The following is a 26,078-nucleotide window of genomic DNA, read 5'->3' as shown; positions in this document are numbered from 1 at the left end:
TCTAGGTCAAGGATCTTATAGAGTGAAAAAGATGAATCCCATTGGAGCTATGCTGCTGGAAACACTCGATGGAGTCTAATTCACCACAACAATAAGCGGGAGCCGATTGAAGTCCTATTATATCAACACACAAGCCATCCTCGACAATAATGAAGATTTGGGAGTCCAAAGTCTTCCATAGTTAGTAATAGATTGTATCATGAGCACTCACGAGCATATTTATGTCTTTGCACATGTAGGTAGCTTCAACTGATTTTAACCTAGGGCTTAGAGGTGTCCTAGCTGCTATGAAATCCATAGCTAATTAAGCATATAGGATGAACTCCTACCCCACTAGTCATGCATAGCACACCCACACGTTTCGAGCACCATGAATTGATTGCACAAATAAAAGCCCCAATAGATACTTGCTTTGGTCCACACATATGGCACCCTCATCACAAAAAGAGTAAAATGCATCAGCTACTCACAAAAGAAACATGCATTGTTGGCACATGGCACTGTCAGACTGGGACCTAATTCATGTGGAAATGCCAGGTTGAAGACAGCTCACTAAGATGGAAAAAAGGCCTAGAATGCCATTGACAAAGCAACACGAAGCCAAACAACCCAAACCTCAACCTCGACAACCCTTCCCAAATTACCGACCTGAAGAAGGATAGGATCCAGGATCACCAACCCAGAGGTCAATGCCAAAACGACCATGGTTGGTGATTCTGGGCAGTGACTATGAAGAGCAAGTAAATACAACACGCCAAGAGATATGCCACTGAACATGAGAACCCTAGAGTCAGGAGAACTAGAGGCAGAGCCATTGACTATGCAGGATGTAGGTGCAGAATAGCTTGATGCCCAAGCCAACAAAGAGCTAACAATAGAGGGAACAATACAGCTTGTATGGCTAGGAGTCTCAATGTTCACCATGTCAGCCGATGCATACAACTTCTTGCAGAGTCAAAGGCTCTAGGGAATCTTTTTAAGAAGGTACAATCCTTCTTACCAACACCTGCTATGACAGAATACATCATTCAATTCATGACGTCATATAAAAACAGAGAGTTGGAGAAGGACAAGTATGGCATAGTAATGTATAATGAAAAGCCTTTATAGATCTACCTCAGTAGATCCACAATGCAGGAAGCTTTCTCATTCCCAGAGGCACAAGAAGAATATCCAATGAAACATTTAGATGCAAGATTTTATGAGATTTAGGACTGTTTCCACCTAACACAAAGTCACAAAGCCAAGGAATATGCCATGATATGATTCTGGACCCCATATGCAAAGATGCATCCAAGTTTCTGGCTAACATTTTCAATCATACAGGAGTGAGAAAAAATTACATGTCAGTAAAAACGCCTACATTTCTTGCCCAGCAAGGTAAACGAACAAGCTGAAGATGAAGGCCATAGGTGCCATGTGGAAGGGGGATTAGGGCTCAAAAGGTCTAATGAAGGAAATACATAAGTATAAGGGAATGGGCCGGTGTTGGGACAATGCCCAGAATTTCGATTGTTTGATTTTGGTCAGTTCATTCCCCTATAAGGAGGCCCGTGGGGAGGCGTCAAAGGTGCACATGTAACGTGTACAAGGGTCGATCATGGAAGGGTTACATCGAGGCCATCACTTGTTATCTATCGTTGGATCTAGGATGCCCACACTCCAGTGAGCAGATTCCCTCTATGAAAGCGTTTGGATCAGCTCAAGGCGTAAGGCAAACACAACCAGGCCTAGTAAGGGCAAGGGCACTGAGTGGTTTTGGGACGCTTTGGTTCCCAAGTCTCTAACTAGGTACAGACTCTAACCAGGTACGTACGTGTTTATTCTGTTTTTAGGGCTTTCTTGGCGCTATCCAGTGAGTTCCCCTCATCCAGGTATTTGTTTTGGACAGATATTTGCCTTCCTTGCTCTTTGCTCTTTGCCCTGCCTCGATCTCGAGGTTATAGCAGCTTCCATGACCGCAGCTCTCCCTCAACGTGATGCTCAGGATGCTGGTTGGTCTTGCCTCAGTCCTTGTGATGGATTTCCATCCTGTAAATTTATTTCCTTGGCTAGCCATCCTCCAATGGACAACGGCTAGAGTCCCCAAGAGGTGAACTAAGTATGTTTATGTGCAGGAAGAGAACATCGAGAGAGTGAGAAAGAGGAGGCGTGAGTGAGAGAGAGAGGGGAGAGAGAGCATAGGCATATACCTGTGCCATTTATTACAAGAGTGCAGAAGCTGTGAGAATTCTGGTTCAGGCATCTCCCCCCTTCTTCACGGAGAAATCATGTCGCTTTCCAACACCCCCATGACGTTGGGAAACAGGAAGTTAGTGGTAAGATTCTTCCGCTTAACGCACTGTCATTAAAACCAACAGTCTTACGTATGATGCAAAGTTGTGAGAAATTCGCGGGGGCACGTTCCGATTGGTCACGATATACTTCGAGAACAGGCGTTGTATTTCGCGCAAGCATCTTTTACAGAATCAGCGTCGATAGTTTTGTGTGGATCTTCTAACGTTGAGTGATATAGAAGAGTTGCGTACGTCTGATCTTGTAACGTTTAAAACCTAGCACCTGAAAATCCAAATTCCGCAGGACCTGCAGATGTTTGAAGCTGATCAGAGGTGGTGTCCATAAATACTGGACCTTGGAAGGGTATAATATGTATATGTGGAAGAGTAAAGTGTAGCTTGGAAACGATCACAGACGTCTTTAATACTTGATTATGTGGGCCAGACCGTTTTGCGAACATAACGATAAAAGGCTAGGATAGCAAAGCGGAGCTTTTCTGAGCCCGTGAACTGACATATGCAGGACACACAGAGAAGATGTTTTCCCCACGAGGGCTTATAGGGATAGTTTTGTGGTTTCCATGTTGCTGCTGTTATATGGCATTACCAGCTGATATAGCAGCGAGAGCCTTTTGGACCATTAGCAATGACGCCGTGTCTGTCTGTCTGGACATTTTGTGCTTGCAGAGAGTGATTAAACGATATCAGTACAAACATGGGCACTGAGTAGGTTAAGTTAGGTCTACATATATGTACTGACCAATTGAGCCGTCATGGGCACTGAGTAGGTAAAGGCAGGATCTAGATTTGAGCAGCCTATTGCTGTACGGTTGTTGGTCAACAATTGTTGATGCACATGGATGACAACTAATCTAAGAAGGGTCCTATGCCCCTTGGGACAGCGAGTGAAGTGCACTATAGGTTTTGTTTGTCTAGACTCCTCTTTCTCTTCCCTCGTGCATTTCATTCTAGCACAATTGTGCATCCTCCTTGTGTGTGTGTGTGGATGGACATTTCGTGCTTCTTGTTTATAAGGACTATATTATACAAAGAGGTAAATGGGCCAAGTGAATTTTTGGGCAATGAGTACTTGTAGACGCTGCACTCCATAGTTTGTTCAACGCATCAACCCCCATTGTGGCTGGATGTTATAGAGGCTAGGGAACGGTCTAAATAGGGACAAGGATTCCCTTAAAAAGAAAACCTAGCCTCAACATAGCACACCCCTAGCCGTGGTTCGCTAGCCTTTTGTCTCCCTCACATCTACAAGGAATTGCATGACCATGGAGATTGAATGGTGGAGAATGAGATTATGACCTGAGATTGGATACTTCTTCAGCCTAACACGTGAATAAACTCACATATACCTCTTGCCAAGGCTAGATGACTTTCTTGCCACTCCAACTTTTAGCCATCCTTAGTTGCAGTTGAAGTTCATTATATATATCTATACAGGTTTGTTCAAGATCCAACCGCCAACATCCAGCCTACTAACCTAGGCTACATTAGCATTTATGAATGGTTCTAAGCTTAAGGAAAGACCTTGAAATCAGCCTATACGTGCATGTACTCGACAATATCCATGACCTTCGGCTGTGGCCAAAGGATGTGTCAATCTAAAGCTTCTCTCTTTTGCAAGCTCGATTCAAATCCATCCAATACCAAGACATTTGAAAGTTCTCAATTGATATTGAAAGATGTCACTACTCGCTTTTATAGGTCTCAATTGAGGCAATGCGTCAACCATAGCTTTGAACTATGCAAGTGGCCAATGACTCCATCTTGGAGCATCACTTGGCTCATATGAGACGACTCCTAGTGGGTCGAGGATGGCCTCAGACATACGTTGAGCTTTACTGGAAATTCGGGATGAGCAATTGGTAGGTTTCAGCTGTTCACGACATGCAAGCTACCTAGTAGAGACTCTATGTAGGTCTCAAAGGAGGATGCAGTGCATAAAGAGTACAGATACAGTGACGTTTATGCTTTTATTGCTAAGGAGAGACCTCAACTAGTGAGGACCACTCAATCCATTGCTTGTTGAGGGCACATTTACAGTAGTGCAAGCTGTGCATCCGCCTTTACCTCTACCGGATGCTCAAGGATGGGCTGCCCATGTGGCATTCTCTCAGTTCCCAGGCTCACCCCCCCAATGCTCTCCTCATATGGGGGCTTACAGATGGGGAGGTGCCCTTTCCAACAAAAAGTGGACTCACAAACTACACCACATAAACAGCAGCATGCCGCTTCACTGGTGCTAGATCTGAGATAACAAACTGTTGCTAGTTCCCTTGCTCAATCCTACTTGCACGCTTGTCAATGAGGTCTTCAGTGGCTTAGGGAAGACCCCCTCAAACCTGTCAGGTCCTTTTTGCACCTCTGTGATCTGCTTATCTCTGAGATCTTTACAAGTACTAGGTTCTGCTGGATCTGCTGCTGGTGCCTTTGCTGCACCCTGTTGCTGCATTTGGTACACTGTCTCTTAGTGAGTGGATGCACTGCTGATGGCAGGAACTGGTGGGAGAATGCTGAGACTTGCTGCTGCCTTTCTCTGCCTTCTTACTACCATTCCATGCACTTCTGAAAGGCTGTTCTGCAGCCTGCAATGCTTCTTTGAATTGCTATTCTGCCCCTCCAAAGGCGGCCTTATATAGGGGCTGGGATGCCCCACGTCTGGGCCGCTGGCCAACTGACGGCCCATCCTTTCCCTAAATCATGGTTACCAAGGAATGCTGTTCCCCCTTCCAGAACGGAGGGGAGTGCCGTTCGTTGAAGCCCAGGTACGCCAAAATGTCCGCAACATGATTGCAAGGAGGGAACGCAGGGGGAAACACATTCCCTTGTTCCTGCAATGAGTTGCCACCATGTCGACTGCATTTTGGCTGGTGGTGCTGCACAGGACTGTCTAAAACGTGAACTGTTCGCCATTGTGCCTTCTTTTCCTGCACCCAAGCTTTGCTCCAGCCCTCTGCACGCCTACACTACCCTCTCAGCCCTCTCCAACCCACTCAGCCCTGACTCCACTCTCAGCCCCCTTCTAAGTTATCTCAGAGTGCGCCCCCCCCCCCTCTCCACTCTTACCCTTCTCTCCACTCTTACCCCCCGCCCCCCTCTCTCCACTCTTACCCTTCTCTCAGCTCTCAGCCCTCCCCTTTAGCCTTCCACTCTCAGACCTCCTCTCAGCCTAATCCCGCTAGCTTACCCTCAAGCTTCAAAGTTCCACCCTCTTTCCTCCAAGTTCTTACTGCTCAACCCCTCCCTTTGCTGAAAATTTGCAGCCCTTTCGCTGCATTTTTATGCAGGAGTCCTACCCTTGTCTCTCCCTCTCTTTCAAGTTTCATCCTCTCTCTCAATGGCATGTCCGTGAGACGGCCAACAAGTCTCGACTCTCCGTGGTGGTTGAAAATGGATGGAAAGTGGGTTTGTCACTTTTGTAAAGCACCAAAAAGTGGTGGCTGAAATCGAGTGCAGGCTCATTTATTGGGATCGAAGGGGCAAGGCGTCACCATTTGCCCTTCAGTTCCAGCAGCAAAACTCGCATGTTTTCAGGCACTTGCAAAGAGATGCGACAATATTGGATCATGATTCTTGATCCTCAAGGTCGAACGAATCCAGCCCCAAGTGCAGCAGGCTCTTCCATATGTGGTAGCACACCTGATTCTATTTCCATTTCAGCCTCCTTGTTTGCGAGTAGAGCTTCTTCCACACAGGCAACCTTGAGAGCCTAATCCTTGTGGCCTCATGGCATTTTGAGATCAGGGCGCACATAGATGCAGCACTGGGCTGTTTCTTTGTTGGAGCAGATGTACTCTCGGTAAAAGCCTGCAATCCTTACTTCATTGATATGTGAAGGAGATTGCAGCCTTTGGAACATCTCACACTCCTCCCTCATGTGAGGCCCTACTCACCACAATTTTGGCGACTAAAAAATTCGCCATGAACAGGCTTTGAGTCCCATCAAAGAATATGACTGAGATATGGTATCACAATAGAAACGAGTGGCTTATGAATAAGAGAGAACACTTTAGAACATACGTGTCTTTAAGACACTAGGGTTGTTTTCTATGCTTATTGTATGTTTTTTTAATGAGTGGGTAATATTCTAAAATTAAAGCGTGTACGACTTATTTTACACCCTATTTTTTAATAATCTTGTATCCACTGTCACTTCTCATCCCTCACTCTTGTTGTGACTTGAGATTTTCATTCTAGATATCAGGTTCTTGATTTATCAGGCTTCAATTATGATACCAATGATGATTCATCTATTATAAAATTTGACGTCGGTAGTCCTTGTTCATTTTGCACTTGCTTTAGAGCTAGCCCTCTTGTTATTTGGATTTGGGAATTTCAATTATGACTTGCAACTTGAGCTCTTGACCGAAGTCTATTGTCGCTAAAATCTTGAATGCATAGTGTGCTAAGTGCATAGACTCTAAAGTTCAAATATTAATGTGACATGCTAAATGTTTAGATTCTATTAATTACAAATATATACAGCTTTTGGCTATGGATACCACACACTGTAGACACGGGTGTCTTAGTTAAGAACCTGTTTTACCTAATTTAAGATATTGTTTTCAAAAATGTACAAAAGTTTACAAATATACAGATTTAGTTACTACCACTCGAGTCTAAAGCGAGTCGAACGTGTCACGACTACAAAAGCTGGCCATAGGGCCTTTGATGTCAACAATCAGATCAATTTGCCATCCATCAAAGCGAAAGAGATAGCATGCCGAATATAATCTTCCACTAACCTCCTATGATAGAACCACTCCTTGCCAACCAAACATTGATCCTATCCATATCAAGAATATGAAAAGAAAGGGCCTCTCCATGATCTTGATGCAGTATTGTGGCAGGAACACATCGATCCCAAACCTCTCAATTCCTTTGACGAATTTAACTACATAAGAGCGGCTACTACCCATCATAGAAAGATCCGATTCCTATACCAATGACACGTCGTCAAAGAGAACTTTCACATGATATCCTTGAATAGTCTCATGCATGAGCAAATAAGTCTTGTAGGCCAAACATCATTAAATGCAAATCACAATTGTCACAAGACGAGTCAAAGGTATAAAGACCAATGCTGAAATTTCAGCAAACAAACCTGACAATGATGCACAACCTCACCCTTATATACCTTTGTAAGACTAGAATATATCCGATCATACACAATCAAGCACAATTCTTTGCTATATGTCTTGCTTTATAACACTTGAGGCAAAGTGTCCTTGGAAGAGTTCGCAAAATCCCTCCATCGCTGCTTCCTTGGGAAATTCATAGTAAACATAGAAGCGGTGTGGGGTTTCTTGGCACAATTCTTATGGTAATCCTTTAAGTTACCCTCCGATAATAATCTTGGTGCACATTTTCAACACCAAAAGCAATCGTGTCATCATAATTCTTCGCAAATTGCATCACACCCTTGAGAGAGGTGATCTTATTGCAACGCACCTTGTTCTGGTAGTCTCTATGGAGACCACTATAGTAGAAAAAGGTGCCATTGAATCTTTTCAAGTTAAAGCAGTTCCCAAACTCATCATGTTCTTTAAAGAACTTTGCAACGATGTCAGCTTTAAAATCCTCCCATAAAAGAGGTGCATCCTAAGTTTTCTTTAACTCAGTTGCATTATCTTATGAGTATGCCCCCACCGCTATAGTAGCATACTCAAGGTAGTTCATAAGAGAGAAGAAAAGATCCCAGTGATTCAAGCATGATTGAAGATACTCCGCCCTGTTCTCCTTCTTGCCTTAGGTCTAGTCCCTTGGTGTGGCCTTGCAAGCTAGTTCTAGCTAGTTTTAATCATTTTTGGAACATTTAGTCCACATAGTCAACTTATGACATAGCCAACGTATGACACCTAGGACATTGTCCTAACCCTAATCCTAAGGGTGATGCTTTCATTTCATTACTCATTGCAATACTCAATGTACTATTTGCTGCTCCACGGTTGTGTCACTTCAGTCTTTGTCTTCCTCATCAATACTTCAAAAGTCTCTAGAGAGAAGGGTGGATGTCGCAAATTGTTGCGACTTGTTGCTACTATAGGTGCCATGATCACCAAAAACATTTCAAATAATGAAACAGTTTGGAGTTTCGAAGACCCAAAGTTTCGGTGGAATATTTTGAATGCCAAATATGCCCCTAGATAACCCTTAAGCCTACGGAACACATGAACATGACCTAAAGGTAGCATGACTCATGAATCGGATGATGGTAATAATGAAGCAATTTAAAGCTCTCAGCATGGCTGCCATGGGGGTAGAGATCAGAGAAAGAAAGGAGCCACTGATGTGGTGACAACGTCAGCAACAGTATGAGGGATGCCACGTGGCTGTACGGGGATGGAAGGAGCCTCAGCACAAGCCCCACCTTTGGGCGTACATTCAGGAGGCAAAGCAAGGGCCAAGAGTTGCTGCAGACTGAGCTCAAGAGGGCTGGTACCTTGGCTGTCTCCTAGGGCAGCAAGGAGCTGAGGTCAAAGGACGGATCAAAGGACGGAGAGTCTACATACGCTCGAGGTGGAGCATGCGGGCTCGAGTCTAGAGATATCTGGTAGATAGTAGAAGTACCTTGTGGTAAGATCAAAGGACCACACTCTATCTCTGTCTTTTGTATTGCGTCCATAGCTTTGGATGGAAATATGTTATTTTGGTGGTTTCTATATCTGGCTGGCTCATTGTCAATTGATGAGTCTGCACATCTATGTGATGCACATTAAGTAAAGAAGTTTGTGATTCCACACCCCACACACACTGTGTGAGCTCCTGGGCTATTCTATCAGTCTGCCGCTGTGTGTACCCTCTGTTGGTCCATTTCTAACTCTTTTATGTCCTTTTAGTGGTTGCTACATTGCTGTCAACTTCAGATTTGAGCTTGTAATTGACATATGCTTGTGTATACATATTGAGTGGGGTTTAGATCTCAGATCTGATTTGTGGTCAATTTATTTTTCGATGCGTATCGTTGTTTGGGGATGACCTTTCAAGCTGGTTTCAGAGCTAATACTCAGACATTCCAACAAAATGATTTATTTTCCGCAAAATTTGAAATGGTTATTTTATTTGTTTGCAATAGCTAGTATCATGGCTTTGGGCTTCATTTTTTCCTTTCAAACAGTGCATTGTGTATATAAATGCAAATTTTAGTGGAACTCAGTGCCAAGTGTCATTTGGTTCGTGGTAAGCTTCATGCATACTTTCCCCTTTCAAACAGTGCATCGTGTCTATAAACACACATTTTAGCGAGACTCTGTGCAAATTGTCATTTGGTTTGTGTCAAGGTTTCATGCATTCTTTTCCTTCAGAAATAGACCTCGTGTGTGTAAACTCATGTTTAGTAAAACTTGGTGCTGTAATCTTACCATTTTATGATTTTGTCACCTTTCACATCATGCCCTCTCTCATAGCTGGTTATTTTTCGTTTGTGATTTTGGTCCTCTATGCTTACCTATTTTTAGAGTGTCCATGCAGATGTGCATGTACGCACAAGTCGATGGTTATAATGATGATTGTTAGGTTCTTGAATGCAGTTTGCAATTTGGCTGATAAATATGTGCTTGGAAATGCCTTTGGAATAGTTTGCTGGTGGTTTCTCCTATATTGTGAATGTGCAAGGTGTCAGAGTTATGATTTGATTGATGTTGAGTTCCAGGTTCTTGGGATCCCATGGGATGTTGATACTGAAGGCTTGAGGCAATACATGAGCAAATATGGTGAACTTGCTGATATAATTGTCATGAAGGTGTGAGCTTTTCCATATCATTAGTTGAAACATGGTACACTAAATCTCTCTGCGTTATGTTAAATGTTGTCTTTCCATTCATTGCATATCCTTTGGCTTGTTCTATTTTGTTCTTGATTTGGACTTTAGTTCCAAAAGACCTAAAAATATGCACTTGCACTGAACGTATATACACCCTCAATGATAGATCTGCACACATACACAAAAATAGAGTTATGCCATACGCTTGTGCATGTACCCATGCATTCTATGTTCTAGGCATTGGTAATTGTGTCCTTTAAGGGCCTTGCCTTGCATTGTAGGGGTGTGATGCCCTATTCCTAGGGCATACATACATACGTGCATGCATGTGTGCATAGAGACGCATGTACACAGAGAGAGAGAGAGAGAAAGAAAGAAAGAAACTATTATTATCGTCCTCTGAGGGCCTGAAATCGAGCCATGGGACCTAATGGAATGTTACAAAAAGTCTCCTTCTTTGAAGAAGGGTGGAGTGGACAGCTAGCATGTTGCTACCTGTGTAATACATTGGTCATGGTATGCAAGGACCTTGGTAATGTAATTGCCCAAGGCTGCAAGGTGAGGATGGGAAAGCAAGCTCTCCAAACTGTTGTGATGCTGCGTGACATTGCTGAAATCTTCTCTTAGATGCTCATATCGTGGACATGTCAAAAGAACATGTGCCTCATTTTCCACTTCATCTAAGTTGCATAGCTGGCAGAGTCTTTGTTCCCTTAATACCCCTTCCCATGCTTTTTTCTCCACTTCTAGGGAGTGTGATCGAGTTCGGATGATTGCGATGCTTCTTCTTGCCCTGAGAGAGATAGGTGAGAGAGAGAGAGAGAGAGAGAGAGAGAGAGAGAGAGAGAGAGTGTTTATTAAAGTCTTCAAAAGACGGATGGGTCTATGAGATTGTGAAAAACCCGGTACAAACGAGCTGCGGTAGTGAAGCTACTAAACGAGCATCCACACCAATGCAAAATGCAAAAAATGTAGAATGGCAGTACTAAGTCCTAAGTACAACAAAGTCATGTCGATGGTCGACTATATATCAATCTCAGCATCATCATCAACAACATCATCATCATCATCAGCAGCAGGACATCAGGGTGGATGAGACAATGGAGGCATGACGTCGGCAATAGAGTGTTGTCGGCCACTCAAAGGTGCAGTCCTGGCACGTCTCTTGGTCGTAGCTCTACGTCTAACCAGGGCTACTGTGACCCCCATCGGTTAGTCTCCGACTCTAAACAAGGAGGGGATGTCTCCAAGTGATTTGTGTGTCAACCCTCTATTTGAGCTATTGGGTCACAGGCTCCGGGTCACGGTCATGTCGAGGCCTCGTCTCGTGGGGGTCCATGTGATCTGGTTGAAAGAACTCTATGATAGAGCTCTGAGAGGGATCAACCAAGGGAAAAGTTTGCTCTTGTCTTCGTGCTCGGAGTATCCTCTCTCGGTGTCTGAGTACCTCATGAATGAAACCTGCCAAACACCGTTGGTCTGGGTAGGAGAGGAATAGGGCCAAAATCCCATAGCTATCTCTGAAAAGGCAGTAGAAACGCCCTCGGATCTCATAGTAAAAAGGACACTTGAAGATGAAATGCTCCTCTGTCTCAACCTCTTGCATGTCACACAATGTGCATATGCGCCTCTCCTTGGGTAGTCGCTCTGCTTTGCCGCTCTCGATACGAAGTCTGTGTGAAGAGACCCGGAATCGCCTAAGAGAGATCCTTAGCGAGTGGGGTAGGTGAATTTGGGTGTATCCTGGTGGGTCAATGAAACCCTCTGTTGTGATATGTAAGAAGTGATCTCTGTAGAAGCTAATCTTCACTGGGAGTTCACTTGGTCCCAACCAGGTTGGAAATGTGTATAGCTGTAATAGATCCTCACGGATAACCTGGTTGACCTCGTGTGATAGGAGGGGAGAAAATGGAGCATCCATGCTGTACTAAAAGGGAGGTAGTCTATCCATGTGGAGCCCCAGTCGCTGAAACCATCTCTCTGTGCGTGCATACCAGCACCTCTAGTCCCCTCCTGCTGGAAGTGCCATAGAAGAGGACAGAGCTAGCCATGGTAGCCTGCTACGCCCAGAGGTGTAACCCCATACTCCTTGACTCGGTCCAGATATGCGATGACCTGAAATGCAGCATCTAGCTGTAAAGGGGTGACCCAAACTCAGCCTGAATGATCTGGTGAGGAAGGGATGGCTTATCACAAAACATTCGTGATAACATGAGAACCTATAGCCGCTGCACATGGGCCCATTCTGTATTCGACAAGTCTAGCCCCCAACATGGGCTATCGTACATCCCCGTTGGGCGGACCAAGGAGTCATGTCCGTGGATCCTGAAAGTGTGAGCGGAAGCATTGACTCTCTAGTCTGGCCAATGAAGCATATCCTCTGCTCAAGCGTGCCTGCATTGCGGGTCTCATAGTGAAGATGGGTCCAGAACAGACAACCCCAAGAGAAGTGTATGATGAAACTATCTCAACAGGTGACCCATCAAATGTGAATTGCTCCTGGCGCACGCTACCTCGAGATGTATTGAAGATCATGACCTTGGTTTTACCCAGGTTGACCTTCAAATCATGAGACTCACAAAAGAACTATAGTGCGTCAAGGTGTCTTTGGAGCCTCTCTGTTGAGCAAGACAAGAGAGCCACGTCATCTGTGTAAAGCAATATCCGGATCAGCGTGCCTGTAAGAGAGCAACCTACCACCCCTGTGTTTGCATCACTGTCTCAAGCTCGTCAATGTAGAGGCCAAACAAGGTAGGTGATAATGGACACCCTTGTTTGACCTCGATAGTGCTCATGATCTCGTTTGTCCATCCAGATCTTACCCAGACTCTGGCTGAAACTCTCTTGTAAAGTGCCATGACAGCCCAAATGATCCCTTGGTCATAACCCAAGTCCTATAGGCACCGTATGAGGCGGCCTCTCGGAACCCTGTCAAATGTCTTGCGGAAATCTGCAAAGCAACAATAAGCCCAGTGCTTTCGTGCCCTCGCCTCCTCGATGATACATCTGAGTGTGAGAATGTGGTGCATGGTTCCATGATCACGTTGGAATCCGTCTTGTCCTGCTGCTCTAAGTCCTCGACACTCCGCAAATCTGTTGACCTCGGAATCAAGTACTGGTGCATAAACCTTGGAGATGGTTCAGTGCGTCGAAACCCCAAACAAACAGCTTCATTAAAGAGATTGGCTAAGATCGGGGCTATGAGGTTAATCCCATATGGAATAAACTCGGTGCATAGCTCTCATGATCTAGTGAAGAGGGTGCATGATGTGGGGGGTGGCATGTGTGAGAGATTAGGGACTGGCTGATTTGGGATGTCATAAAGTGTGCGTGCTTAATCAAATCAAACTTGAGTGACAGTGAGTGGTGAGGGGGACCGTCCTTCTAGAAATCTCCGCCAAAAGTCCTTAGAGTTGTTACTAAACAAAATGTTCAGTAGCTCCTCCTCGTTCCGACAAATGAAGTCTAGTTTCTTTGTGTGTACTAGTCTACGGTACTCGCGTAGTGTCTCAGGTTCGCTCGGAAGACTGTTTTTGGTTTCGAATTTGAGCTGATGCCTTACACTCATCATCATATCAACTATTACAGGGTACAGTGTTAGGGGGTGGTGGGTAGGTGGAGCGGGTGGTGTCAGGGAAAGCGTGAAGAACAACCTTGTGTAGTGAGCGGGTGACCAAGGCAGCACGATCCTCTAAAAGGGGTATGAAGTCAATATAAGCGAGGAGTATGTACAGACAGCCAGAGTAAGTAGGTGAGTGATCGCGGTCATAGCGTATATCATGGTAGGTGGAGTAAGAACTCATTGGGGTGGAAGGTGCTATGCGACGGGGAGTGGAGTGTTAGAAATCAAGAGGGAATGAATGACTTAAACCTCCACCCAAGATCTCTCCAACTCTTACACACACTCAACTCAGATAGATGATCACAGATGCAACAAACCCTCACGTAGAAATAAATATGGACGGAGAGAGAGAGAGTATGTTCATCCACCGGATGGTGGGCAGAAAAATAGCTCCAAGGGAGCAGTACAAAACACAGCAAAGTGCTGGAAAATATAGATGAACTCTCTCTCTCACAAACTGCTCCATATCTGAGTGCTGAACACAGCCTTGGAGAGGGGCTTTCAGTCTTGCACTGGATGCTGGAATGAATGGAGGAGTGGGCCTTTTATAGGCACTGCCCAGGCCCCTTGAGTTGACCGACCAGCAGGGTCGGTACCCTGTCTGGTGGCCGACCACATGGGCCCTAGAAAACCGACCAGGGTTGGCCCTGGTCGGTGGCCCTGGTTGGGCCGACTTGGCCTGCCAAAGGCCTCTATATAAGGGTGCCCTGTGCAGCCAGTCTGCGCTGCTGCAGGAGCCTCCATGTGAGGCCTAAAGCCCTGTTTTACCTGCTGTTGCAGAATGCAACCAGCCTGTGTGCTGGTTGCCTATGATGCCGGCCTGAGTCTCTCTCTCTCTCTCCCCCCAGCGCTCCTACCTCTCACTGCCCCTTGTCCCCTCAAATCGGGGGCTCACAGGTGGGCACAGTGAGTTTCTAACACCCCCCCTCAATGTCACAACTGTGGGCCAATCCCCATTCGTATGATGAGGTGCTCCATCTGTTCTCGAGGAAGTGCCTTCGTGAAGAGGTCAGACAAGTTGTCGGCGGTCGGGCAGTACATAAGCTCGATCACGTCGTCGATGATGAGCTCTCGAACAAAGTGGTAATGAACTTCGATGTGCTTGGTCTGCGCATGGTACACTGGATTCTTGGCAATGGCTATGCAACTTTTGATTGTCGCACCTCAGCACTGTTGCGTCCTCCTGACACACGTCCATGTCCTCCAGAATCCACCTCAACCACAGTGTCTCACATGCTGCTGTACACGCGGCTCTGTACTCTGCCTCTGTAGATGAAAGGGCCACTGTGGGTCGCTTCTTACTCAGCCAAGAGATGGCACCAGATGCAAGTAAAAAACAATACCCTGTTGTTGATCTCCTGGTGTCAACATCACCTGCCCAATCACTGTCACAGAACCCGCCTACTTTGATGCCTTTGGTATAGGTGATCCCGTAGGTGCAAGTACCCTTTAGATACCTCAGCACCCGTAAACCTGCATCCCAATGACTCTTCCTGGGAGAAGCAGAGAACTGGCATAATAACCCAACTGCATAACAAATATCAGGTCGAGTATTGGTAAGGTAAAGCAAACTTCTTACCAATCGTCGGTACAAAGGAGTATTGACCATCTGAGATGTGTCGTGAACACTTAGCTTGAGCCCGACCTCCATGGGAGTTACTGCTGTCCTACAATCCTCCATCTAAAATCTCTTCAGAAGTTCTCTGCAATATTTCTCCTGTGAAATGAAGATCCTGTCTTTGGCCTGCTTTACTTCTATCCCAAGGAAGTAGTGTAATAACCCAAGGTCAGTCATCTCAAACTCAGACATGAGTAGCTCCTTGACCTGAGACTTCCTGACATGGTCACCTGTCAAGATAAGATCATCAACATAGAGGATGGGTACCAATCGCAACCCCTTCTCAATGAACAAGTAGAGGTTTGCCTCAGAAGGGCTCCGACTTAGCCCTATCTTTTGAAAGAATACCTCAATCCTTTGGTACCAAGCTCTGGGGGCCTGTTTCAGCCCGTATAGCGCCTTCTTCAACCTGCAGACCTTTAATGGGGACCCTGGATCTTGAAAGCCCGGTGGCTTCTCTATGTATACCTCCTCCTCTAGGGTTCCATTAAGGAATGCGGACTTCACCTCCATTTGAAAAATAGGCCACTAGAATTGGGCAGCAAGGGCAATCACTGTCCAGATAGTAACCATGCGAGCTGTGGGAGCAAAAGTTTCATAAAAATCCATGCCTTCAGTTTGAGCAAAACCTTTGACCACTAACCTTGCTTTATACTTATCCAAGCTGCCGTCTGATTTGTATTTAAGTTTGTATATCCACTTAGTGCCGATGACTTTCCGTCGCGGGGGCCTGGCCACTAAGTCCCAGGTATTGTTCTTCAGGATAGCATCCATCTCTGCGTGCATGGCAGCCTGCCATTCTGGATGGTCCTTCGCCTCCTCGAAGGTCCTTGGCTCTTCAAGCTGAGCCACCAATGCAAAATTCACGGATGGGGTCTTCTGAAGAGGTTGAGACCGTCGCAATCCGGAATTGCTACTCTCAGGTATTTCGGTGACCCGAGAGTCTTCCAATGTTTGTAGGTACCATTGGGGCAACCTCTTCTGCTTCTCAGTGGGAGGAGGAACTGGAACTGCTTTTGGAACATCCTGCTCTTCCTCAGTACCTTGTGGAACATCAGCTTCTGTTTTGACTACCTCTTGGATGGTCAACCTGGGGCGGGGTGGGTTCGGGGATTGAACAATCTCCTCCTCCTCAATCCGAGGCTCCTCCGGGGGTTCAGGTTCCTTTTCCTCGAAGACAACATCCCGATTGATAAGGATTTGCTTCTTTACTGGGTCGAAGAGTCGATAGGCCTTGGATTCTTCGCTATAACCAACAAAGATACATTTTCTGCTCTGGGAATCAAGCTTGGTCCTGTCTTCCTTGTGCACATGCACCCATGCATTAGAACCAAAAATACGAAGATGAGTGATAGAGGGCTTCTTACCAAAAAATGCCTCATATGGAGTCTTGTCCTTGACGGCCTTCGTCTTGGTCCTGTTGAGAATGTGTACGGTTGTATTGATAGCTTCACTCCAATAGGCTTTAGAAAAATTCCTACCTCGGAGCATAGCAAGTCCTGTCTCCGTGGTGGTTCTATGCTTCCTCTCAGCTACCCCGTTTTGCTAAGAAGTATGTGCTGTGGTGAGTTTTCGCTTGATCCCATGCTTGCGACAAAATGTGTTGAACTCATTTGAGGTGAATTCTCCCCCCCTATCTATACGGAACGTCTTGACATCCTCCCCTGTCTCCTTTTCAACTCTGGCCTTCCAGTCCTTGAACTTCTCGAAAGCCTGTGACTTTTTGGCCAAGCAATACACCCAGGTCATTCTATTGAAATCATCCACAAAGAGAAGTGAGACTTGGATCCTGCCCACGATGCTGTAGACATTGGGCCACAAATGTCGGCATGAACTAACTCGAGGTTTGCTGGCTTGAAACGAGGCCTCTTGTGGGAACTTGTCCCTGTGCTGCTTGCCTTCTAGACAAGCCCTACAGACACCATCCTTGCCTGTAATTGGTGGAAGTCCATCCACCATCTTCGACTTTGACATTTCAGCCAAGGTTCCATAGCTGACGTGACCGAAGTGCTCATGCCAAAGTTTGGACTTTCCGTTGTCTTCATGAACCAACATTGCACTGAGGCGGTACAGTCCGTTCTCTTCAACTCCTTGAGCCACCATTTGTCCATTTGCTTTGGATGTCACGGTGACCTTGCCATCTTGAAAGAGAACTGCCATGTTGTTTTTATCCATCTGACTTACAGACAAAAAGTTCTCGCAAAGGTTGGGTACATAAAGTACTCCAGAGATATCCTTCTCCTTACCTGTGGTTGTAATGAAAGGAATGCTACCGATGCCCTTCACAGGACATGTCCGGCTATCCCCGACAGAAACTTTGGAATGCGGGTGTGTACTTTCCATGGTTTTGAACCAAGTCTTTCTTAGACATGTGCTTTGAAGCACGGTTGTCAACATACCAACCCTCTTTTCCTTCACTGACTGCATATGCTGAACAATGTTCATTGATTAAAAACAATTGTCCAGTCGTCACATTGGCAGAATCATTCTTAGGCTCTTCTTTGTTCTCGGCTTCTCTCTTCCGCTTCTGATCCGCCGCCTTCTTTCAGCATTCTTTGGCGGAGTGGCCAAGCTTTTCACAGTAATAGCACTTCATTTTCTTCTTTCGGTCAGCGTCCTCTGACTTCTTGAACTCCTTTGGCTTGCCTTTTCCAGGCTTGTCTTTGGCCACTAATGCCTTCTCGTCGGTTTGCGTAAAGAGTTTCTCTCGAGCCTCCTCCTGAAGCAGGAGTGGGCCAAGCTCCTCAAAGGTGATTCGCAGTGACCGTAGTCACAAAACTTTTGAAACTCCGTGGCAACTTGTGGAGTTTGAGCAACGCCAATTGACTCAAGTCCACCTTCTGACCAACGCTGCGAGCTGGTCCGCACGACTTTCACCTTTGTCAGATGGTCATGCACACTATCACCCTCATTCATATCAAGATTATAAAGCTGATGCTGAAGAGTAATGATACGGGCTGTATTATCGGTTTCATACAGCTCCGCCAATATGGCCCACGCCTGTGAAGACGTCTCTGCCAACTGGATATGAGGAATCACAGCATCTGCTGTCGTGCCAATTAGCATTGCTAAGGCTTGAGCATCCCTCTCCTCCCAAGCACTGAGTTCATCCGCATCTGCTTCAAATAAAACTTCACTTCTTTTGTCCACAATGTCCTCCGGCTTCTCCTCGGTCCCAATCACTATCTTCCACAGCTTCCGTGCCAACAAATGGCTTCGGATCTTGACTTTCCAGATTGGATAGTTCGTCCCAAGAAGGAAGATAACTGGAGAAGGAGGAAGGACGAGCAGTGGGTGTAGGGTCTTTTGAACGCTGATCCATCTTGGTGAATAGCAAACTGAAAAACTGAAGCAAAAAAGATGTATTGAACTCCTGTGCTAGCCTGAGCTGAAAACAGGATCGCCTTTCTGCCAAGGGACTCCTTCCTTCAGAGAGTGCTTTGATGAAGAAGAGTTGAGAGCCTATGGCTCTGATACCATGTTAGAAATCAAGAGGGAATGAATCACTCAAACCTCCACCCAAGATCTCTCCCAACTCTTACACACACTCAACTCAGATAGATGATCAAAGATGCAACAAACCCTCGCTTAGAAATAAATATGGACGGAGAGAGAGAGAGTATGTTCATCCACCGGATGGTGGGCAGAAAAATAGCTCCAAGGGAGCAGTACAAAACACAGCAAAGTGCTGGAGAATATTGATGAACTCTCTCTCTCACAAACTGCTCCAGATCTGAGTGCTGAACACAGCCTTGGAGAGGGGCTTTCAGTCTTGCACTGGATGCTGGAATGAATGGAGGAGTGGGCCTTTTATAGGCACTGCCCAGGCCCCTTGAGTTGACCGACCAGCAGGGTCGGTACCCTGTCTGGTGGCCGACCACATGGGCCCTAGAAAACCGACCAGGGTTGGCCCTGGTCGGTGGACCTGGTTGGGCCGACTTGGCCTGCCACAGGCCCCTATATAAGGGTGCCCTGTGCAGCCAGTCTGCGCTGCTGCAGGAGCCTCCATGTGAGGCCTAAAGCCCTGTTTTACCTGCTGTTGCAGGCTGCAACCAGCCTATGTGCTGGTTGCCTATGATGCCGGCCTGAGTCTCTCTCTCTCCCCAGCCCTCCTACCTCTCACTGCCCCTTGTCCCCTCAAATTGGGGGCTCACAGGTGGGCACAGTGAGTTTCTAACATGGAGATGCTAAAGAAAAGTTAGGTATGATCAGCCCCTGGAGGGAGAAGTGCTATAGTGAAGTCAGTGATGCGAGATGTGAAGGCAGGGGATCCCATGATGTAATCAACAACGCTAGAGCCTCACCTATGTGGGAAGCACGTAAAATCACCTGAGGCAGGCCATGTGTCAAGACCATTATAGATAATGAGATCATGCATCCTGCCGAGGTCTAATAGGGCCTGCCCATAAGATGCGAATGGACCTCATCTGTCAGCGGAAACCCGTAGCATACTCTCCTCCTCAAGGTCAATGTCTGGCAGTAGAGTGGAATCATCTTTGAAGTTGAGGAGTGGTACTTGACGGACCCCTGTCCTCGCGTTGAAGTCTCCCACTAGGAGGACTTCTCTTGGCTAGAGAAGTCAACAATGGACTGATAAATAGCAGCAAATGGAGATGTCTCATCCTCACCTCGGATATCTCTGGCAAAGTGGGAGGTCTCAAGGGGGAAGTAGCAGATTGCAACAAACAGATCCCGGCTGTCTATGTGTCGGATCCGGATCCAAAGAAACCTGGAATGTGCATCTCTCTGCTCTACTGAAATGGTCCCCAAAAGTGTGGGTCTGAAAAGGATTGCAACTCGTCTTGACCCTCGAACTCCCCTTGTGACTCTGAAGTGTCTCTTTATAAAAGACTATGTTGTGACCTGTATAGGATTCTGAGAAGTTCCCTGGTTCTGACCATAAGGTATCATGATAGTTCCAAATGGTGCAGGATAGGGTCTCGGATATATGAGTCTCATAGACCTCGCTTCCCTATGTAGGAGAGGGGACTGGTGCCCTATGGGGACATGTAAAAAGTCGTCCCTCTTGTACTAGTGCCCGCTTCCCCTCCTTTCGGGCCTGATCCCGCTACTGTAGCAAAGAGCGTCTATCCTTAGCCTATAGAGGGGTGAGGTCCTCATCCATGGAGATCGTTGGTTGATCTCGAAGGACTGACTTGCGTTGTAGAGCTGAAAGTCGTGCCTGAGTGTCATGGAACCGTATGATCAGGGGTTGCTCTCAGCGGAGGGGTCCTTCTATCCTCTTCTAAGGTTATGATCTTCAACACGTCACGAGCAGTGACTAACCGACTTACTTTCACCTATTGTGGTGAACCAGTGTAGATAGTGCAGTCATACACATATTTGGGAGTAGTCTTCACAGGACCCATCTTCACGATGAAACATGCAGCCCAGGCACGACTCACACGAGGGCGTAGTGCTTTTGGCTAGACTAGAGCGACAGTGTTTCCAGGCGCACTTCCAAAATCCACCAACGAAGGGTTGGCTTTTCGACACTCTAGTGTGACCGACTGTCATGTGTGCAACATCTCTCTGGGGGTGCGATCTTTCGAGGACAGACTGGAGGAGCTTTGAGCGGCTACAGGTGACGATGGGATCCAAGATGATCCGATGTAAGCCCTTAGTTCCACATGAGATAGTACATGCAGAGTTCGCCATGACACCTGTCCAGGTTGATGCCATCTTTCAGACAGTGACTTTCATCCACAGAGTTTGGGACTTATCCCATTGGAGACTTCCGAGGTTGGCCCTAGAGTCATCCGGATGACTCGTAGAGAACGGGGCAGACACATGGTATGCACACATGTCTACCTGGCTTGCCAGGCACGGTATTCAGATGGATAGGCTTCCCCCCTTTGAGTACAACATGGATGCACCTCTTGAGTCGATCCCGTGAGATGATATCAACCGTATCATACGGTTAGACCTCCTCCAACTTCACACATCTCGGACTTGGGGGTGGGGGGACCAAGAGCTTCCCACCAAGACCCAGTGTTATCGTGACCACTTCTTGAGAGTATCAGAGGAGGGATTCATTATCAGAGCCCCGTTATCTCGAGGATAGAGGAGTATCTCATGCATTGAGGATTGCCATTGGTCGGAGGCGGGTTACATCCCATGAGCTGAGGAATGAGGCAGGGATCGCAGCGGGTATACCTAGAGAGCAACGGGTGTGCACGCTATGTACGCTGGGGGCGGTTGAGACAGAGGAGCATTTTCTTTGTGTTTGCCTAACCTACTACGAGATTTGGGGATGCTACCACTGTCTCTACCTAGAGGGGAGTGGCTTTGGTCCTTTGTCACGACTGATTCATTTCCATGACCAGGTCTGTATTGGGCTTTTTCTTATGGAGATGCGGCGACACAGGGAGGTGCTTCTACGATAGATCAGAGAGCAGCAAGAGATGGTCAGATCACTATAGGACATAGCGGCACGTCACAGACTTCTATACATTTGAGCTAGCCCCCGGACACAGTGCAGTGGAGAAAGAGGAGCTAGCTGATATGAGAGTAGTCTGGATGAGCAGCCGGCACAGTACCACCGAGAGAGGGGTGTAGAGGCCACATGTGCGACAGAGAGCCCCCAGAGTACACTCTATTGAGGTCCGACCTATCACAGCTTTCCTCAGGATAGAGCGACAGAGACGAGGGGTCACTCTAGACATAGCTATTGTCCTCGGATCTCATAGTAGGCACGATAGATGCACAAAAGTGCTCCTCTGTCTCCATTGTTGCTAGTGTGCATAGCCTACAAATCCGTTGCTCTCTATTTGCGCTTTCGGTCCCCCTGACCTCGATCCTTTGTTGGTGAGACGAGACCCACATTTGTCCTATGGCAATCCTTAGTACGTGCGTCTGTCCTCCAGATACTAGGGCCTAGTGACCAATCCATCCTTTGATACACTCAGAAAGTGTCACGGTAGAATTGGATCTTGTTTGGGAACTCCTGGTCCCCCCCCCCCAAACAGAAACAAAAGTTCGTGATGTACATAGTACGGTTGATCTCATCTCGTGGGATCTGGAGGGATGGGGTGTCTAGGCTGTACCAAAACGTGGGGAGGCGATCCATCTGAACACCATGACTGCGGAACCATTTGGAGATGCGTGCACACTAGGTTGTGCTGACCACACTCTCAGCCAATCGTCTGGATGACTCTAATGCCAACCTTGGTAGTCTCTAGCTAGGCAAGGCCTGCTACCCTGCCTAGATATGTCATTGTTTGGAAGATGGCATCAATCAGCAGTGGTGTCAAAGTGAACTCTGCCTGTATGATTTGACGAGGGACAAAGGGCTTATGATTTGACGAGGGACCAAGGGCTTACTCTAAATGATCCTGGATCTCATAGCCATCTGTAGCCTCTCGAATTTCCACCACTCGATTGTTGGGAGATCACCCCCCCAGAAGTGTGTTGCATACATGGCTGTCAGTCTTTCTAGCATATCAAAAAGCCATCCCTTCGACCTGTGGTCCTAGAAGTGTTGGAAGCACTACCTCTCTAGTCGAGCTAGAGCTCCTTGCCCTCGTGTGAGTCGTGCCCTAGCCGCGTGTGCCATTATGAGGACAGGCCTTGCAAAGACTGTCCCAAGATAGGTGTATCACCCTTGCTCTTCTCAGTATGTGTGGGTCTTGGGTCGTATCCAAGATCATGTGAAATTCCTTTTGAATATTGAGATGTCCTCCCCAAGATACTTTTGCTTATTTTGCCTATTAAATTCCTTTTGAATAGTGAGATGTCCTCCCCAAGATACTTTTGCTTATTTTGCCTCTTAAATTCCTTATTTTGCCTATTAAATTCCTTTTGAATATTGAGATGTCCTCCCCAAGATACTTTTGCTTTGCATAGCTGTCCATCAGGTTGATTTCCCGTTTGTAGAACTGCATTTTTGTACCTGGATCATGCCATATTTTCTGTATCATTTTCAGTGTTACTAAGTCCGTGATTTCACATGAGTCTTCTTGTATATCAGCTGCCTTTATCCCCCATAGTTCCATCCACTCCTCCCCATCTTTGTACCAGCCCGTGGTCTTAGTGGCTTCCATTGCTTTATGTGGTATCCGGTGTGCATCCATCTTTTTAACCTTGTTGAGGTATCCGAGATAATGGCATAGTGCTTCACCTTCTAGTAGTATTATACCTGCTTCAGCTAACAGGATGGGATATGGTGTCTGCGTTTTCACTCCCAACTCACCTGAGAGAGAGAGAGAGAGAGAGGTCGTGGGAGGCCTCGCGGGCTTGTGGGACAAAGTGTGGAAAACCCCAAAAAGGGAAAAAACTCATACAAGCCACAAAGGGCGCGCTAAGGCCCTTGCTGAGTACTATGCTGAAATAAAGAGCTCAATACCTCAAGCAAAATTGAATACAAAACATGTCGTATATCATATCATGTTATGTCATATCGTGTGCTATCTGAAGTAGGAAGAGAGCTAGAACTTGAACCCTGCACTATGGTGGCTCGTCTATGAGCGGCAAAGATGTCTCAGAACTGCGTGTGTCTGGTCGTCTCATGTTGTGGTGGTGGAGGAGGGCGTGGTCTCCTCGATATTGTAAGAAATCCTAGATTTACTATATTTAGAAATGTGCTAAGGAACAGAAAGGAGACTGAAATAGCAAAGAACAAGGAATAATTGTATTGCTTGAGTGTCTGTAGTGAAAACTGTCGTGTGTCGTCCATACAATTGGGCCTCTCTTATATAGAGAGTGAAGAGTCACACATGAAAAGGTGTGTACTCCAAAGTGTATGTGCATGAAGAGGTGTGTAGCCCTTGTGAAGGGTGTGACCCTTGATGAGAGGGTACATTACAATAGGAATGTCTTTTCAATAGAATGTCTCTTGTGAAGGGTTGTGCCTCATAGGAAGTGTCGCGTCGAAAGGGTATACCCTTCCACAAGTGTCCATTCATCAAACCATCCATAAGTCTAGAAATAGAGAAAGGAATACGTCACAGATCGTGACATCCCCTCCCACTCAAAATAAGACCCTGGTGGAGATAATGAACTGATGTAGAAAATATCACTGTAAATTCTGAAAATACTGCTGTAAAATGTCAGGGTACTGCTGTAAGTCTTCATCAGATTGCCAAGTAGGGTCGGAGTCGTCCAGATCTCGAGCGTTCATGATTGGTTGAGTAAAGATATACTTTAGAGAGTGATGGTCTATCTTGACCACCGAGTCGGCTCCCATGAGATAGAGTTTCCAAGAGCGATAAGCATGTACGACGGCAAGAAACTCCATATCATAAACCGGGTATCGGGTTTGGATATCGGAATGTTTATGGCTGTCAAAAGCAATAACTCTGCCTTCTTGCATCAAGACTGCTCTTGTAGCGATGTCAGAAGCGTCGGTCATGACCTCAAATGGAAGGTTTGGGTCAACAATAGCCATAACTGGTGTGGTAGTGAGTGCTTGCTTGAGTTGTTGGAAACTATACTCTATTTCGGAAAGCCATTGAAAAACTGCTGTGCTTTTCAATAATTCGGACATAGGAGCTGCGATTTCGGAAAACTGATAGACCTTTGTATGGTAGAAGTTTGCCAATCCGAGAAAAGAGCAGACATCATGAACATTCTTAGGAGTAGGCCCGTTTCGGATTACCTTGACCTTCTTGGGATCCACAGAGATGCCTTGAGCTGAAATAACATGTCCCAAATATTCGAGTTGGGTCTTGAAGAACTCACTCTTCTCAATGTTGATGTAGAGAGAATTTGTGCGGAGAACTTCAAAAACTTGGTGAAGATGTTGTTTGTGCTCATGTATGGATGTGCTGAAAACGAGGATGTCATCGAGGTAAACGATGACGAACTTATCGAGAGTGTCCATACTTTGTTCGAAACGCTGTCTTGTACTCATCGCCTTATCGTATGCGAATTTGATGATAACCTGAACGAAGATCAATCTTTGAGAATTGTGTTGCGTGTAGAAGTTGATCGAAGGGGTCATTGATGCGAGGCAATGGATACTTGTTTTTTATAGTGAGCTTATTGAGGGCTCGGTAGTCGATGCAGAGACGCATTGACTTATTTTTTTTTTCCACAAGTAGTATAGGAGATCCGAAAGGGCTGCGACTGGGCCGAATGTGACCTTTGTCGAGTAGTTCGGTCACCTGTCTTTGGATTTCTTCATTTTGAGCGTAAGAAACCCGATAAGGAGGTTTCGACGGTGGATTACTGCCGGGAATAAGTTCGATTGGGTGATCCACTGGTCATCGAGGTGGTAACTGCTTTGGCAATTCCTGTGGAAAAATATCCAGGTAGGGTTGGAAAAAAGGTTGGTTGAGGTATTCAGGAGGATCCTTTGTTGGTGTCTCCTCTACTGCCGTAACCAACAGAAGTGAAGTCTTTACTTGACGTTTACGAACCCACTTCTTTACTTATAGGACAGAGGCAACTGGTGTTGAAGGAGAGTCCCTTAAATCAGTTAGCTCAATAAGTTTTCCCTGGTGGATAAACTGGATAGTATGGTTGCGAAAACTGATTGATGGATCATAGTCGTAGAGTCACTGTTGTCCAAGTATGACATCGTACCGAGAAAGAGGCATGATGTCGAAGTTCAACTTGTCCGTATAATGTTGGATGCGAAAAGACAAGTTTTTGATCCGGGTGTTGCACAAGAAAGTAGTTCCATTTGCGAGTTCAATCTGATAGTCCATGAGACTAGGACTGGTGGTTAACCGAAGTTTGTCGACCATAGAACTAGCTAGGAAGTTATGAGAGCAGCCATTGTCGATGAGGATAGTGACTGTTGTTCCACGAATCGATCCTTGAACACAAAATACTTGAGTGGCC

At 46.2% G+C, this 26,078-nt stretch overlaps 1 protein-coding gene across 3 annotated transcripts in view; it reads left to right on the top strand.

The window, feature by feature from the left end:
* Positions 1-1,722: 1,722 nt before the first annotated feature.
* Positions 1,723-26,078, top strand: part of LOC147894001 (uncharacterized) — a 39,278-nt gene continuing 14,922 nt past the window's right edge. For 2 of the 3 annotated variants that reach the window (XM_087386022.1, XM_087386020.1), the window contains exons 1-3: positions 1,832-1,994; positions 2,118-2,318; positions 9,943-10,032. In XM_087386022.1, coding sequence (XP_087242148.1) covers positions 2,271-2,318; positions 9,943-10,032 — 138 coding nt within the window. In that variant the 5' untranslated portion in view covers positions 1,832-1,994; positions 2,118-2,270. Of the gene's footprint in view, positions 1,809-1,831; positions 1,995-2,117; positions 2,319-9,942; positions 10,033-26,078 lie in introns of those variants that run through there. The other variant, XM_087386021.1, reaches the window with a different exon arrangement.

The sequence above is a fragment of the Dipteris shenzhenensis genome, chromosome 15 (assembly GCF_047967505.1).
Source record: "Dipteris shenzhenensis isolate YYH24624 ecotype China chromosome 15, Dip_SZ_1.0, whole genome shotgun sequence".
NCBI classification, from domain to species: Eukaryota; Viridiplantae; Streptophyta; class Polypodiopsida; order Gleicheniales; family Dipteridaceae; genus Dipteris; species Dipteris shenzhenensis.
This window is presented reverse-complemented; position numbering and strand designations above follow the sequence as displayed.